Below are 16,822 nucleotides of genomic sequence, written 5' to 3' on the forward strand. Positions count from 1 at the left end.
AACACATCTTGGGGATATCAGGTACTTATTTTAAATGCTGCTTTACCAAGAGCTTGAGGGCAGCTACTTTTAAGGGATCTTAGAAAAAGGGGCTTTTTTCAATTAATAAAATACCAGCTTTTCAATATGCTAACTATTTTTTTGCAAGTAGTAGGTGAGCCTGCCCCCTAATTTCACTTACTGTTTTTTTTTCTCTAACAGCTAAAATATAAGTGTCAGACTTTATCACAGACTTGTCATGGATTAGTGACACACACACCTTTCAGAAGTAGACCATAAAATGGTCTTAGATTGTAACTCCACAGAAATCAGCAGCACATCTATATACTGTACTGAGAAAGAAAACACTCTGCCTTTCCTGAGTAATAGATGTATTTCTGTAAGAGACTTACAGTTACATCTCTGGCCACTCTCTATATTTAAGAAAATAAAACAGCACTAGGATTATTTTGTTTCTCACATTACACCAAAACAATGGAAAACAAGTTTGCTAGTGGCTGCCCAGCTATCTTGGTGGGTTTTCTCAGAATTTGGAAAGAATCTGCTGTTCAGAAATTATTTCCCTCTCAGACACTGTTGTATAGGTTTGGTTGGGGGGTTTGGGGTTGGGTTTTTTGTTTGTTTTCAAATGAAATTATGTAGGAAGGAGAAAAATCTGTCATTGCCATATATAATTCTACACTTTAAATGCACTGTTTCTGACTGCTTCTCTATAGACTCTGCAACACGATTTCCAATACACTATACAGTCAAACATTTTACCAAAAAAAAGCAGTGGACTGTAGAATGTACTCCAAACTATTGCAGTTTGAGCAGCTCAGTCACTTTGATAACTTGCTTTACAGGGACAGTTGTATTTCGGAGTAGACAATAGGCCAGAATATCACACACAGCACAACAGCTGTACCTCTTCAGCTCTTGTTCATTTGAACTTGAAGGTTCTTTCTGTGGGAATTCAGAGAGCAGAGCCTGCCACTGCGCCAACAGAAATACCACAGAGACACACAGTTGTTTGTTGAGATTGCAGTACTTCCACCTCATAATTTTACATATACTTGTATAGTACAATAAGCTTGTACATAGAGCAGGCAAACTTCTCTGCTTTAAATAATAATTCTTTATACCAACTAAGCTTTTTAAGCAAAAACTGTAGTATAAAAAGTGACATATGCATTAGTTTCTTGGATATATCATATCTATTAACTTCTGCTCCAAGTTACCCAAGAAGCAGGTCTGAAGAATAGGTGTTAACTTGTCAGTTTTCTTCAAGGCACGTTTGGAAAAATCACATTTACCTATTTGTAAGTTCGGTAGATGGTAATCTTAAATCTGAAGACGCCAACAGATCACTCAAGGAATAAAGATGATTGTAAACACTAACGAGTGCCTGGGTTATTTCTTTAGGTGGACCTGATTTTCTGAGTGTGACAGAAAAATTTTGCTTTCAAATTTTTAGAATATGAAAGCACAAGGAAAGACCTACTACAAGTAACTCAAGATGGGTTCATGTGACTGACATTGGTCTGATATTTCATCTGCTGCTATTTAGATGAAGGAATACTCCTCCTTTCTGTTTCTCTTTGTAAAGATAACTCCTAAAGTATTTACATTTTTATGCAGAAAGGCAATCTTTTTCTTCACAACGCTGAGATACTTCATTAAGATAGTTTCAGTAAAAATAAGTCTGGTTAAAACAAAGGAAGAATTCTGTTAATTCACTTCTAGGGATAAATGCACACTAATAAATGAGAATTAAGACAAACCCCTGATCTGACATCCACTAATTAGGCAAGCTCTAGTACCACACAAATTGCAATTCTGAGGCCGTAAACTTGCCCTGTTCAACATCACATTTTCTCACCATCACTTGTGAACAGCAAATCAAGCACTCCCTGAACACAGAAAGAAGCGTCACTCTGCACAAAAAGGGCTCTCAATTTTGACAGCCTTAATGCCAAAACTATTCTCATCCCACTGAACACAAATGTCTTTGGTGTTCCTTGTGCTCCCTGGGGACTTTGCAGGAACTCAGTTATAACTAATAAGGAATTTATTTCCATTACATACAACTATTATTACCCACAAACCCAAAAGCATTGTACCTAAATAAAAAAGCTACACAAGGAAAGATAGGGAGGACTTAAGTAAAATAAAACTAGCTGCAATAAACTAGAGTAATTTTTAATTGGCAAAGATCTCCAGGGTACAATGCTATAGTCCTCATAGACCAGGGAGGAAAGAATACAGGTGAAAATACAGAGGGAAGAATATCTTCTACTGACCAGGACTCACTGTGCTGAGGATGAAAATGTACTCTATTGTTTGTATCTTACTCAAAAAGACCTGAATACACAGTGTTATATCAGGTCTGCATATAAAATTATTAAATTCTTCAGTTCCTGGCAATCAAGAGCATATATATCAAGAAAATGGACATATTTTCCTTGCCTATTATACTCTGCAGCATACAGGAACTTCGTGCTATTAATCCTTCTCTGCTTGGTCTCCACTCATTTATTGTTGGTTAATGGATTTTTTCAGATCAGCCAATGGACATCAACAAAGTTGACCAGCAGCTACTCTGTTTAAGAACCCAGAAGGTTCTAAAGTAATAAGGAACTATTTGAAACAAAGTTACTTATACCAGCTTTTATACTCTGCTCTTTTGAGATTCCAGTCAGCGGCCAAATTACTTTTTTGAGTTGTATGGCAACAAGATTAAAAATCGTTGAAAATAAAGCCAGTTGAAGGAAGACTAGTGAAAAATAAAGGGAGAATCATCAGTGCTGGAAAGAAAGGGTCAGATATTGGTCATGGAAAAGAACTGAGCACTTAATTCCTTAACTCTCATATGTCTGGCTTGGGCTCAAACCTATGTGGGTTTTTTCTTATTTAATAATGGGATTATGTAAAAAACCTGAAAGGTTACAGGGAAAACACATATGAAACCACATAATTTTGTATGGCACTTCAAGACCATAAAGTAAAGCTACAAAATACTGCAGTATGATATCGAGCTACATTTCCATTATTAATAACAAAATAATCAGATGCAGTTTTCTATGAGACTGATTGTTAATTAAAAAAAAAAAATAATAATCCAAGATAAAGTCAATATAGAAAGACCTAGATTTGAGACACCTTAAAATTTCAGTCAACTACTTCAAGCAAAGCATCCCATGTTGCACTATCAGTATTCTATTGCAGGTTGCTCCAGTACCATCGAAAGCACTGCAACCTCCTGTGGGGATCCCCTAGAAAACAATATGTGCACTTCAGGAGGTGAGCTCACTGTCTAACATCTTAATTAAATGGAAAAGCTTCCAGTATTCATCATTGAGGACCAAAAAAAAAAAAAAAAGTAGGATTCAACAAAAGGAAATCTCATTACTTAATTTACCAAACTAGCCCCTTACATGTACATAGCCTTCTTAGGCCTATGAATCGTGAAGAGGTTAAAGTATTAACAATTAAGCCTTGCAACCAATATCCTAAAAGAAAGTTACACACCACATCTATAGCATAGGAAGTTTAACTTACTTGTCGAGGGAGATAAAACTGCAATTTGTTTTCCTGTTACTCACTTCAAATTACTGAGCAGCTGCTAACCATAAGAGGGCAGAGGAATCCTTGGCCACTGTCTAGTATTTTGTTGATTTATAATTCAATTGTTATTACAGTACATTTTCTTTAAATGCCTCAGCTACACACTTATTTTTCCTCCTGAAGCTTTAAAAAAAGCTTACTCTCACTGTTTGATACAGTTATTTTTAACCTATTTTCCTGTCAGTTCTTCCATCCCAGTGACATAATCATACAGACTGCTGTCATAGTAAAATCTTGTAGACAGTACTGAGATCAAAAGAAATCCAAATTCTACCCATTGTCATAATCTTAATAAGTCAACATATTTAAGAAGCCATCTCTTTTAGCATTGCTATTCCAGTGCAAAGATGGTGACAGTCAGGAAAACTGTCATGATGAGTCTTCAAATGCAAGAATCAAATGCAGAGTCAAACACAAATATCTTTTACATACTGTTTTATCATTCGGTGTACCATTTGTGGTTTACCTGCTTTTTTAGAAATACCTCCTTTTGTATCAGAACAGATTCCTGTATAAACCAGAATGTACACTACTGATCACTTTAGTTTATTTAGAAAATTGCAAATTAATTTTCCTACTTGCAAAGTTTTATAATTCAGACACAGAAGAGAGGAGAGAAAAAAGCTATGACTTAAGTGACTCATATTGCCATGAGTAGTTCCTGCTGCAAGTGAACTGCTTGTAGATATGGTAAACACTGAAGTTCACCACACAAACCTTTTGGCAAATTCTTACAAAATAATTTGAAGGAAAAAGGATTCGTTCTATGAAGTTTCTTAAATGGAAAGTGTACCACCTTCATTTAAACCAAGTAACGTGGGCACATTATCAAAAAAATCTTTCAGGAAACATGCTCAACTTTTTGATACATATTTCTGAGTATTTTCCAAGAGATGGAATTTCAGTCATTAAATCCCAGCCTATAAACATGGTGAGCATTGGTATGTGTTGAAGTACCATTTTGCTCTGATAAAATTATCCTTAGAAAGTGCAGAAGTTGTTATTTATTGATGCTAACCTATCTTGCTACAGCATGAATGATACTGTCCTTCTATTTGAAGAAGGTATAGGCTAAAATCCCCAAGAATCAACAGCAACAACCACCAAACTGAGAGGTCCGTGATTTCTAGAAATCAGGTATTGAGGCAGATATGGAGAATACTAGCTAGTAATTACACAGTATTTTCTGCAGCCAACAATGAAACAGCAAATAAAGTTAATTTCTTTATAATAAGTTCTAACTGTAAGCCAAATGACTGTAAATGCTGCATCATTTTTCACTTACAATAGCACTCATGCATTTAGGTTCCCTACTGTAATAATAAAAACACTTTAGGGAAAAAATAATTTAAATAGTTGGTATAGCAACCTAATCATTTAGGCAGAAGCATTCGCTCTCTAAATCCCTATTAAATAATAGAATGAAAAACTGTCAATAATGGAAAACTTTCTTCTCTCCTCTTGTATTATGTAAGGTAGGACACAGGACATGTAAAGAGAGTCCTATGCATTTCCAAAACACCAGTCAGAGAAATATTCAAAACTTAAATCTGGAACAGAGAAAATAGCATAAGGAACAGTCTATTATGCTATAAAGAGTGGGATTTCCAGTGAGTAATACTATTTGTCAGATTTGTGCATCCTTAACCTTACTACCGATGAGAAAACTGGGAGGGATGAGCCTCATGCAATTATACAAATGTTTCTGTGATATTCTTGTAGAAGACGTGATTTGATTTGTGTGGCGAGGGTTTGGTAGCAGGGGGGCTAGAGGGGTGGCTTCTGTGAGAAGCTGCTTGAAGTTAACACTGTGACACAACAGTTTCAGCACTAATTCAAGTGCACTAATTCACGACACAAAGCAACTTTGCTTGAGAAGCTTTTTCACCTCTGCAGCACATGTAGGCTGGTGTATTCCCCATCCTCTCTGCAGGGGTACATAAACAGCAAGCACTGTCTTCAGATTTCAATTAAAGATGAAGTGTTTACACTTGTTTTCCTTGCCAGAAGCCTTTTTTTCCCCCTCTTCACAAGTTTTTCTAAAAAGCTCTCATTTTATTTTTGTTTTACATATATCATAAATCTTCTCAGCTGGTGAGAAGAAAAAACTTCTGGGGTGAAGGAGAAACTTCACTCCTTCCCTGATTACAGCGAACTTCTGCTTACCACAGCTTTGATTCCCTATGCTATCCACCGCCTAAATCCATAAAGCCTTTTCTCTTGCCTCTGTCCACTTTGTTTGTACTTTCCCCTCTTCACCTAGGCAGTGTAAGCGATAGAGTGAATATTTTTAAAATTTTTTTCCTTTTAAGCAGAGTGCAGTTATTAACACATATTTCATTGCTCAGCTAGACCTCCTAATAAGCTAGTTACTGCTTAGAGTCAGGCTAATCAGGAGAGGAGTAAGGATGTCCAGCTGAGAACCAACACAAGAATGAAAAATAGACTAAAAAGTGAGACTGAAGCTTGGTACTATGGTCAGGAAAGCAGTTACACCAACAGAGCAGCCTGAAGGAGGGCCAGGGCCTAATCATCGGTTCACCTAATCGCTACAGACCAGGGCAAAGTTTTGGCACTAGCAAGTTTGGTACTAGTCATTTAAAATTTTGTAGTAGGAATTTTTTTTTTTTTTTTTTTTAAAACAAGTTCAAAGAAGTTTGGCAGTTGGTAACCACAGACAGTTTTTTAACATGCAGTCCAGCACCTTTTAATGTATCATGGCATTTCAATATCACAAAATAAAATACGGACAATAAAAAAGTATTATCCTTAATTAAACTGGAAAGACAAATGGGATAAATAACATCTATTAAAGGTCCAGGTTATACCATGGAAAGCCGTTCAGCACACAGATCCAGTACTTATGCATGAAAATCCAATTGACACAATAGGCTATAACCATTCTAAAGAATCTATTATGGCCCATCACGTAAATGGTTACACATAATGACACAGTCATTATGGTCTGCAGGGCTCTGGATCAGTAAATTAAAATTTCTCTAGGTAGAATAGACTTTGAGCAAAGAGGCTCCAAGGAGCAGCTACAATAAACTATGTCAAGACCTATCTTAGTAATTCCCAATTATAAATTACCCTATTAATACAAGCTGAACTGCTAAATTTTGGAAGAATTTAGTTACCTACAGTACAGCAGCCAGCATTAAAAGTCAGTATTCTTGAATACATACCATATAGATATCACTCTCCTTTACAGTTTCAAGTAAGAGAAAAAGCTGTTTCAGATGACAGTTGCAGATAACTCTTAGAGGGTAGATTTCCTTTTTTGAAATCATGGAAACACAGGATCACTTCAGTTGGAAAAGACATTTAAGATAATTGAATCCAACTGCTTACATATAAGCACTGTAGTAAGCATGTGCTATTGAGAAGTTCATATTCTTTGCACTAATTTAATTTTTATTTAAAATTACCATATTTATAAATAGGTTAAAATGCTATATAAATCTTGGAATAAATCAACTAAATGAAAGAAAAAGGTGGGTATTACAAAGAAACTAAAGGATAACAAATAATATGTCTGGTATTGCATTTATAGGAGAGCGGCCAGCTTAAGGAAGGGCAAGAAACACATTTGGACTCAGTATGAGAAGAGGTGGGTCCACAGTAAATGAGCAATAGCATTGAACATGCGATCCAAGCCTAGTTCTTTACTTCAGGCCTTGGAGGGAATGAATGCAATACATTGTTCAAAAGCATAAACCCTTGCAGACAAGGGCTTAAAATAATTAAGACAGTTGCAAGGACATGCTTCAAGATGCATCTCAAGTGCTAGTTATAGTCTTACAGGAGCCTGCTGGGAAACCTCTCACTATTGCTGGTTGGGGCCCGATTCAGGTGGTTTACTTACACCACCCAGCTGAGCTGACAAAATGCCTTTGGAGTGTGTGGACCTAATGAGATAGTGGCCTTAGGGTATCTAATCCAAGCGTAAAAACTCCCCATGCAATTAATGAAGAATAGGACAAATGCTCTCAAGGAATTCAGGAAGAACAATGATAGTTATCATTACATATAGACAATGTAATTACTATATCGGGAACCTGTGCATAAAATTCTGCCTGTGTCCTTATTCGAACATCTCACTGTGACATCACTTTCCCATTAGAATGAAGTATGTTGCCACAGCACGCAGCTAGTCCAACAGCCAGAACTCATGGGAGCCCAGCTGCTATAGTGTGCAGAGAAGCTGAAAGGACCAATGAACTTTCTTCCAAGTATCTGACAGAGGGATGAATGAAGATGGGCATCTCTGTTTGATCTGGCCATTCTACTCTAGCTGCTATTATCTGTCTGGCCGCAGCAGAAGGAAAAAATGCTGCTTGTGTTGGCGCTTCTTATTTAGCAATGAGCAGAGATGCAGCTGTTTCCCATGTCCACATGAAGAAGACAAACCTTGCCAGTGCTGCCACTGCTCCTGTGCAGAGCATGCAAATTGCTGGTGGTGCTGCTGCTCTTTTGCAAGTGACCCAGACTGCAAATTCTGCTGCTGCAGTGAAGAGAACTCAGCATGTCAGTATTACGAATGCAAGTGCTTCAGAAGCTCTGTTTATGAGCCGTATCACTCAAGAACACCAGGAACTGTTCAGTAAGTGGAGTTAAGAGCTCTTGGGGCTTTGTTTTTCTAATTTACTTTATCTCTTAATGGATGTGTTTCATTTAGAATCATATGATCTGTTGGCTTGTTGGAGCTATTTCAAATAACCACAGGGTAACATTCTTCTAAGACAGAAAAAGTAATTTTTATCTTGATATTAGTGAAATCTTATACTCATTACTCTGACTGGGTCAAAGACTACTCCAGAACATCACTGCGCTTGTAATTAGGACCACCTGTTTTCCAGGGGAAAAAAAAAAAAATCCATGAATGGCTAACATATGCTTATACATTCTCACAATGTAAACACTTATGTAGTAACAAGAAGGAAGACATACAAAGAACCTTAAAACCAGAAAGAAAACAGCAATGTGTTTGTGGCAAGGGGGCTGCAGGCAAGGGTACAGGAAAAATGGGAGTAAAACAAAGAGCAGTAAAATTGCTGTTAATTGGAAGCAGAAGGAAGCAGTTATATTCAGAAGACGACAAAAACAGAGAAATTACTACAAAGGCTCTAGAAATATCACACAGAGAATGAAAAGAAGGTGTAGTAACCTTAGAAGATAAAACCGGAAAGCAAAAGGGAAGAGGCTGATGATTTACTACAGAAACGCTACCCTAAAGAGCACTCACAAAAAGGTACGGTGGGGGCCGGGGGAGGAAGGGGATGGCAGAAATGAAGTTGTCAGAAGAACTCCAGACTACAACAGTACCAATCCAAGAGGAATTGAGAGCACCTCTGGAAACGCGTGGTTAATTCCTACCTAAGTAAACTTTGAAGACCAGAAGGAATCCTCATGGCAATAAGAGATTTTCTCTGTAATTTATTAGGAGGGGTTTATGTGACAGAAAAAGCAGATAGCATGGTTGAACATATGAGGAGAGAAAGGGGCAGGAAAGCAATAACAACATGGATGCTAAAGAGACTCATGGCAGAGGGCCAGACCATAGAGGCCTAGAACCAGGTGTCCATCTTCAAAAATGATGCTCATGTAAAGGCTATGAAAAATATTCAAGGAAGCATTAGAAAATTAGTATTGTATTTTTAGAAGGATAATGTTCACAGGCTAAGAGACAGATTAGGACTATCAAGATTTGAAGAGCAGGAATTAACACATCCTGAAAATCAGTCCTCTTCTACAATAAACTACTACTAATAATTAAAAAAAAAATCCCATTTGAAAGTCTTTGCGATTAATATGAAGAATCAACTATAATAAGGCTGCTACTAACACTAAGAATAAACTTCATTCATTCTAGAAATCAAATAATTAAGAGGTGAGCAATTTCTTAAATTAAATTAGGAAAATAGCATGATCATATGTAAATGTGTGTTATTATGTTAAGCAGAAATTACTTCAATACTTTTTTGGAAATGGTGGAACACTTATTTGTGCTACATTCTTGAGGAAATATTCCATCTTGAAAATGCAAAAGAAAACCTTTTTGACATTTATTGTTTTCATTAAAAAGAAAATATTCTAAAAATATTACCAATGTTTTTGTAAAGTATTGAATCCCCCTGAAACAAAATACAGGATCTAATTTCAATTGCACAAAATGCTTTTTTTCACTCTAGTTATTTTTTTGTTTCCATTTTGAAAAATAATCAAACAAGAAAAGGAGACAAAATTAGTTTCATTTTGTACTAAACCAAACTGTACTATTCATCTGGCAACCAGCAATAATTCACCAAATTCATACAGACCTACAGTGACTGAGATGTCTGTTTATTGTTATTGTTGGTAACAGTATTCAACATATGGCGAAATAATCATGAAAAGGAAAAGAAAAAAAGTAAATGGATTCTTGATAGCGATAACCCAATTATTTAAATAAATATTCAGTCAGAATACAAGAATGGTTGGTATGCAAAGCAGAACTGCTTATGTTATAATTGCATGTCTTAGACCGTATCCTATTATTCAGATATTTTATTCAAGTTCTTGTGTTTTGTGGTTTTTGTTGTTGTTTGGTTTTCAACTTCACTTAGGTTAAAAGATGTCATGCCAAGGTTTAGAACTGGGATTAACGCATCTGTCATTACATCAGAAAGGAAAGTCTTCAGCCACGCTTTCCGTGACCAGCTTGCCTGTCCCCTGTGTAAGCAGCTGTTTCTCCAGCCATTCATGCTGCCGTGCAATCACTGCATTTGTGAGAAGTGTATAACCAAAAGCAAGACCAAAGCTGATGTAACTGAAGACTTCTATATCATCGTATGCCCAGTGTGTCACAAAGCACATTGCCTCCCCTACACAAATAAAATTCATCTGAGGAAGGATTACCTCAGAGCAAAACTAGCCAAGAAATACATGCGCAGACATGGCTTTCTGAGGTGGAGATTTGACCACAGCGAAAGACCAGTCTACTGTGAAACTTGCAGGGAGAGAAGAAGAGTGGCAACCGGAAGATGTAGAACATGCGGAATTAATTATTGTAATGAATGTCTGCATTTAAATCACAATGCGTATGGCACTCAAGACCACATTTTCACCAGAGCACAAGATCATGAAGAGTGGCGCTGCTTATTTCACAGCAACTCATACATCTCTGAGTACTGTCTGGATGACCACGAACTGATCTGTGGGTTCTGCAGGAATTCACTGCACAACAATCATGAGGTTATTCCCTTGGCAGTTGCATGTTCAAGAGAGGCTGCTTCTCTCTTTGACACAGTTGAAAAATTTAGACAAGGTTTGTATTTCTGCAGCTTCTCACACTTCCCCATGCCTTCTTGGGAAAGAAACTTGAACATATGGTTGAAAAGCTATATTACTTCTCTGCACTGCACAAGAGTCAGAAAGGTGGCATATTCCCATCGTAGAAACACAAAAGGAACAAGGCCACAGTGGTTGAGCCAGACTCAACTATTAGAGAATGAAGAATCTGTATGTGGGATGAGAACAGAAATTGTGTATCTAAAGAAGGGAAAGTTCATTTCATACTGCAGTACCGAGCATGGAATAAACACCAATTACATCTGCAGAATAAAATAGCGAATATTTTTTAATCAGAAATACAAGCCTGAAGAGGAACTACTTCTTCCTATAAAGGGAAGTCATGAATTCTCCCTCTTAAGTCAGTTTTACGCTTATGCCCGTGCTGACCAAGAGACAAAGCAGTCAGGTTTTTCTGAGGTAACACAGCAATGTCACTCCTTTTAACTAAGCCTTGATCCACAACAACTAGGGGGCTGAACACAGACTAGGATTTTAATAATTAATTTTAATTTTGATCTGCGTATATAACTTCACAAATGCTGGGGATATAATGAAGTTGCATGGAAAATAACATTAAGAAAGGTGAAAGTGAACCACGCACAATGAGAAACAGCTGGAAGCATTAAATTCTCAATTTTGAAACGGTCTTAAGTTTGAGAAAATAAGTGAGATGTAGAATATTTGTGCAGGATTTTGTAACGTAACATTGTTTCCTGATGTTAGCTCAATGCCACTGGAATTTACTATTAGCCTTTGGTATTTCTGATTCTGTTCCTTCACAGTTACCAAATTTTAGTGTCAGAAGAGTTAATCACACCTTGACATAACAGCTATCAGAGAAATGGACTGTCAGCCGCAGATATAATGTGGGCTATGCAAGTGCATTTGCTGCCATTATTTTAACCTCACAATGGCATAGTGAATTTTCAAAGATAATACAGAGCTACAATTAATTAAGCTTCAGGAATTCCCATGTAATAAAGTAAAAATTATCAAGCTCATTTTGGTGTAGATGAATTTGAGTGAGGAAATAATAATAAAGTAGTAATTAACTGCCAAATTTTATACACCCAAATGTGAAAATGTGAACATTTTAAGTCAAACAACTTCCCTCAGGGCTTACCAGCAGCAGAAATGACAGAAAAATACTAGAATCTTTATTTTTGTCCCATATTGTACCAAACTCTTTTTTTTTTTTTTTTAAAGCTAAAAAGTCACTCTGTCTCTCCTGTAACCACTACATTTTAATACGAATTTGGAACTACTAACTTGATATTTTTTTTTTTTTTTTAAACAGTACGCCAGGGAGTTGATAAAGATCTAATGGAAGTTCTCCTGTTAAAAAATAATTTCAAGATCTATAAGGACAACAAAAGCAAGGAGATCAGAAATGGATTCTTAAAATTACGTATGGCTCTTCATGAACAAGAAAAGGAGATGATGGAGTTACTTGAAAACATTGAACTTAGAAAACAGAAAGAAATTTCAGAATACGTAAACCATACAACCGGTCAGCTATCATATATGGATGGCCTCATTCACTACTCTGAAGAGGCTCTTAAGGAGGAAAACCAATTCATGTTTCTGCAATCTGCACACTCTCTAGTGAAAGAAATAGAAAATGCAGTACCATCCATTTTCCAACCTAGTCCATGTCTAAGAGAGGATCCTTTAAGAACACTTCAACTCAACTTTGATGAACTTTTCTGTGTTTTACAGAGACTTGTCCCATCCCTTACCGGAATTAAGCAGTCAGAAAGTAAAGCAGGAAAATATCCCTATTCTTTTAACCCAGAGATAATGGTTCCAAGGCATATTTCAAGTACTCATGAATCCAAGCAAGCAACAGGTTTCCAAAATCCATCTTTAAATCCCATGCTTGATTTAGGTGTGCGGTCTAAAGACACTGTCAGAAGTCCAAGCTCTACACTTCCCCATCATCCTACACAGAGTAATGAAGTATGTGTGTATCAAGATACAGCTTGTGAAACTCCAAGAAAAGAAAGAAAACATCAGATCAATAAATTTTCAAGTCCAGAACCTACAGACAATGAATCAGTCCCAGGACCTGTTGTTATATACCAGACTCTTGTTTATTCAAGGTCTGCCAAAGTAAGACATTAATAAATTCTAAATGTATACAAGAGACCATTATATTTTCAAGCTGTTATAGAGGGGCCTTTCAAAAAAAGGAAAAGTGAAAATGAGCAAAAATAAAGAGAACTTATTTGTGTACTACAGGGGTTTCTTTTTTTCTCTTCACAGATTTATTGGACTTGTCCCACAGAAGACATGGAGTTCTTTGAAGTAGAGTTTTATGAAGTTGCTCGTATTGGCCCTGATAACATTGTCCAGATGCAACTAGCTGGTCAGCTGAGCAAAATACAGCAGCAGAACCTTGAGATACATAACCTGGATCCAAATACAGAATATCTTTTTAAAGTCCGTGCTGTCAATGCAAGTGGTCGAGGAGAATGGAGTGAGATCTGTAAGGTATTGTGGATACTTCCTAGACTTCATACAGTTGACTTAACTTCCTTGCCTCTACAATTGTATTTTACTTCATGTATTTAATGAGGAAGGCTGCTTAAATGGAATATTGCTATTCACTTATCTAGGTAAGTCATACTAATAGTAGCTAATGGTTACCTTGATTTTTCCATACATTGTTCTTTCTAGCTCAATTTGCAACTCCTTGGCCTATGCAGAATGTTTCGCATTTTTTCTAGCAGGGATGTTGTGTCATGATTGCATCAGGCAAGTCATTGTAATTCATATTACTTCAGGACTGAAACTGCTTTTGCACCAATCTCCCTGTACACACAGAGTTAGAGTATGGAAGAGTCAGATACAAAAGCTTCCATGCTAGAACAAGGCAGTAATAATTAAAAGAGAGGAAGCAAACAGAAAATTAAGAATATTCTTTGACACCATTGGACATGAGTTTCCTTTACTGTGGTTTCAGAAGAGGAGGAAAAATATTGCAAAGGTAAAAGTTAAAAGGAATGGGAAGGTATTCAAAAATGTGTCACGAACTAAGACATTTTATTAATACACTTTAACACCTTTTAGGTATCACAAACCCCTTGCTGAAGTCACCTTTAGTTTCTCATGCCTTGCTGAAAAAGCACCTACTTAATTCATGCTTTCTCCTTAATAAATTTTCAGTAAAGGGTGTATTGAGGAGTTGCAGTGCATATAGTGCAAATGACTTCCATGAAGAGTAGGTGCTATTCTCTGATTTCAACCACATTTCACAGCCTTTTCCTGTATCAGTTGCACCAAGTGCTGTCCCTTTCCAGGCCTCTTGTCCCTTGCCACATTTAGAGAGTAAAAGTCTTAACTTTGAAACAGCATTCAGACATCCCACTCACTTAGCGAGTCTTAATGACAAATGACACCTTCCTGGACTGCTCCACTTCCTATAATTAAAACACTGACCATAGTCGTTTCTTTTTTATATCTAACACGCTGGAAAGCTCTATTGATTTTTCTTCTGAAAATTATTCCTTCTGCACACAGCACAATCATATAAATATTCCAGAGAAACACAAACTCACTTAACATCTGCTGTACTTTACAGAAGCAAAGGGTTTCACAGCAAATGAAAATTAGGCAGCATATATGACAGACTTTCATAAATCTTCTAAAAAATAACTACCTTTGTTCCTTTCGCATAACATCAGATTATTTTACTTTGTCAGTTACACTACACAGAAAGCTTGAAGGAACTTTATTTCAAAGAAAATATGGCACTGTATTTTAAGTAGGATATTTAGTGAGAGCAATATCACCCTTCATGTGTAACAGTTACTAAGTCTGTGAGAGAATGTAACTGCGATGGCTGTGACAGGTCACAGGAGCTCAGGTACCAAGCTATGAAGAGGAGGAAGGAGACAGAAAATTTTCTTAGACAGCAGCTACTATTTCTTTGTGTGAACTAAAGCTGATGCCATGCCACTTATACTCTGAAATATCAAGCCCCACAGAAGAGATTATTCAACCTTAGGGTGCTATTTAATAACATTCCAAGCAGATTTCCCATCTGTATGTAGCCCTCATGAGCAAAACAGAAAACTAGTCTCTCTACTTTTAGGAGTGAGGGAACTTGTCTCCTCTTAGCCCAATAGCATGGCTGTTGGCTTACAGCTGAATCGCAGCTTTCTCAATTTCAACCATCTGTTGGTGTGTGAAACACCACGGAAGTAACACTATATCCTTGTGACGTGATCATAGAAGCTGCTACAGATGGCATGATCTCTTTGCCCAAGAAAAGTTCATGACAGTCGACTCCATATAGGCTCAGGAAGTGCCCAAAGGTATCTAAGATACCTGGACAGGGCTGACAGATGACATCGGCCTGGAAGATGCGCTTCTAGAGCAGCAACTAGGAAGAAGGCAGGCTACCCTTGAACAGCTAAATGGGGAAAAGATGTTCGCAATTTTGTCAACTGGATCCTAATCTAAAAGTCAATTGACGGAATGACACTGCACTACTCTGGGTAAGGGAATGAACAACATATGGGATATTTCTGAGTGTGTATTGAGGTTGTAGAAGATCCTGGATGAATGACAGAAACTGAAGGCTGCCTTGTCAACCAAACTGCTGTATTAAACAGCCCTGGAAAACCATGCAAAACTGTGCCACAAGGCAAGTGACAAGGAATCCTCTAAGGAAGAAATTCAGTACTCCCTGGAGTCTTTCAACAGAGCGGGGAAAAATTGGTTGTCCCAGAGATAAAGGGTTTGGCTGCATCTGCCATGAGAAAAGGAGTGAGAAGCACTAAGGATGCAGTCAGAAAAACAGGGAAAATGCTGGAAATTCTGCAATCCTTGCACTAGCTGCAGGCAGTACCACTGTGGAAGAGGTGCTCCCCCATCCCTTCTTTTTGGCAGCAGCAACCTGCAGCTGTTCAGTGACCTGCCACAACTGCCAATAGCCTTTGTGTTCCTTAATTTGTCTCTTGAGACTGTCAACCACAGAAACAGTGATAATTCTAACTATGATTTTGTTGCTTTTTAACTTTTCATTCACTCTTGTCAATTAAACCTTGGGAAGCAGATTTTTCAAAATTACCTTGGAAGCCAAATGCAAAAAGACTCTTAATGGATGTGGGCTTCTAAATCCTGTGGTCATATCTGAAATTCTTTCTTTTCAGCTGCCAGAACCTAATGGCTGTATATTGTATTAATCACTGTAATGTTTACCACCAGACAATTTTTTGCCTTCAATGTAAGTGGTTGGTTTTTTAAAGAGCTCGATTTCCATTTTGCCTCCAAAATAAGTACTTAAACTGTCCAAAGTTTAACATATATAAGGCAGTTTGACTGCTTTGAAAATACATCTGTGAGTGGTAATTTCTTTTGAAAACAGACACTAATTAAAACCTATCCTCAAAATAATAAATACATGTACCTCTTTGTACTTTAATACATTCTTGTTTTCTGCTTGCAGATAATCACATCAGATGAATATGGGAAAACTGAAGACAGGTGTGAGAAGCAGAAGAGTAATCACGGTGCTCCACATATATAAAACATATAGGCAAATAATGAAAACCAGGGATTTTTTTTTCCTTGAAGAACTAGAAAATGTGTATGCTTTCTTATGCATTATCCTGTTTTCCACTGAAGTTAGCAGCCAGAGAGCTAACAGTGAGCTCTTGCAACTATTATTGCTTTCTGGCAAATAATAATAAAACAACAACTCTGCCTTTTCATTATTTTTTCTTTCTCCAGATGTAGCACCAAGACCTAAGGAAAATGCTAGGCCATGCGTAAAAACATATTATAAAACCCATTGTATTTGAAGGACTTTTACAGCTTCAAAGGAAATAAATCACATATTACATTGTAAGTTAACATTTCAATTATTATTCCC

General features: G+C 37.0%; 1 protein-coding gene across 1 annotated transcript; it reads left to right on the forward strand.

The window, feature by feature from the left end:
• The first annotated feature begins 7,856 nt into the window (after positions 1-7,856).
• TRIM42 (tripartite motif containing 42) lies at positions 7,857-16,477 on the forward strand. The gene is made up of 5 exons (XM_065640468.1): positions 7,857-8,212; positions 10,215-10,915; positions 12,239-13,053; positions 13,207-13,434; positions 16,397-16,477. The coding sequence occupies exons 1-5, from the start codon at positions 7,857-7,859 to the stop codon at positions 16,475-16,477; spliced, it is 2,181 nt and encodes a 726-aa protein (XP_065496540.1).
• The last annotated feature ends 345 nt before the right edge of the window (positions 16,478-16,822 follow it).

The sequence above is a fragment of the Caloenas nicobarica genome, chromosome 8, assembly GCF_036013445.1.
Source record: "Caloenas nicobarica isolate bCalNic1 chromosome 8, bCalNic1.hap1, whole genome shotgun sequence".
Classification (NCBI taxonomy): Eukaryota; Metazoa; Chordata; class Aves; order Columbiformes; family Columbidae; genus Caloenas; species Caloenas nicobarica.

Excerpts from the sequence above, each read along its gene's own strand:
- TRIM42 (XM_065640468.1), top strand. The coding sequence starts at position 7,857 with ATGAATGAAGATGGGCATCTCTGTTTGATCTGGCCATTCTACTCTAGC. Across the intron at positions 8,213-10,214 it reads AGAACACCAGGAACTGTTCA|GTTAAAAGATGTCATGCCAA; the intron begins GTAAGTGGAGTT and ends AACTTCACTTAG. Across the intron at positions 13,054-13,206 it reads TTTATTCAAGGTCTGCCAAA|ATTTATTGGACTTGTCCCAC; the intron begins GTAAGACATTAA and ends TTCTCTTCACAG.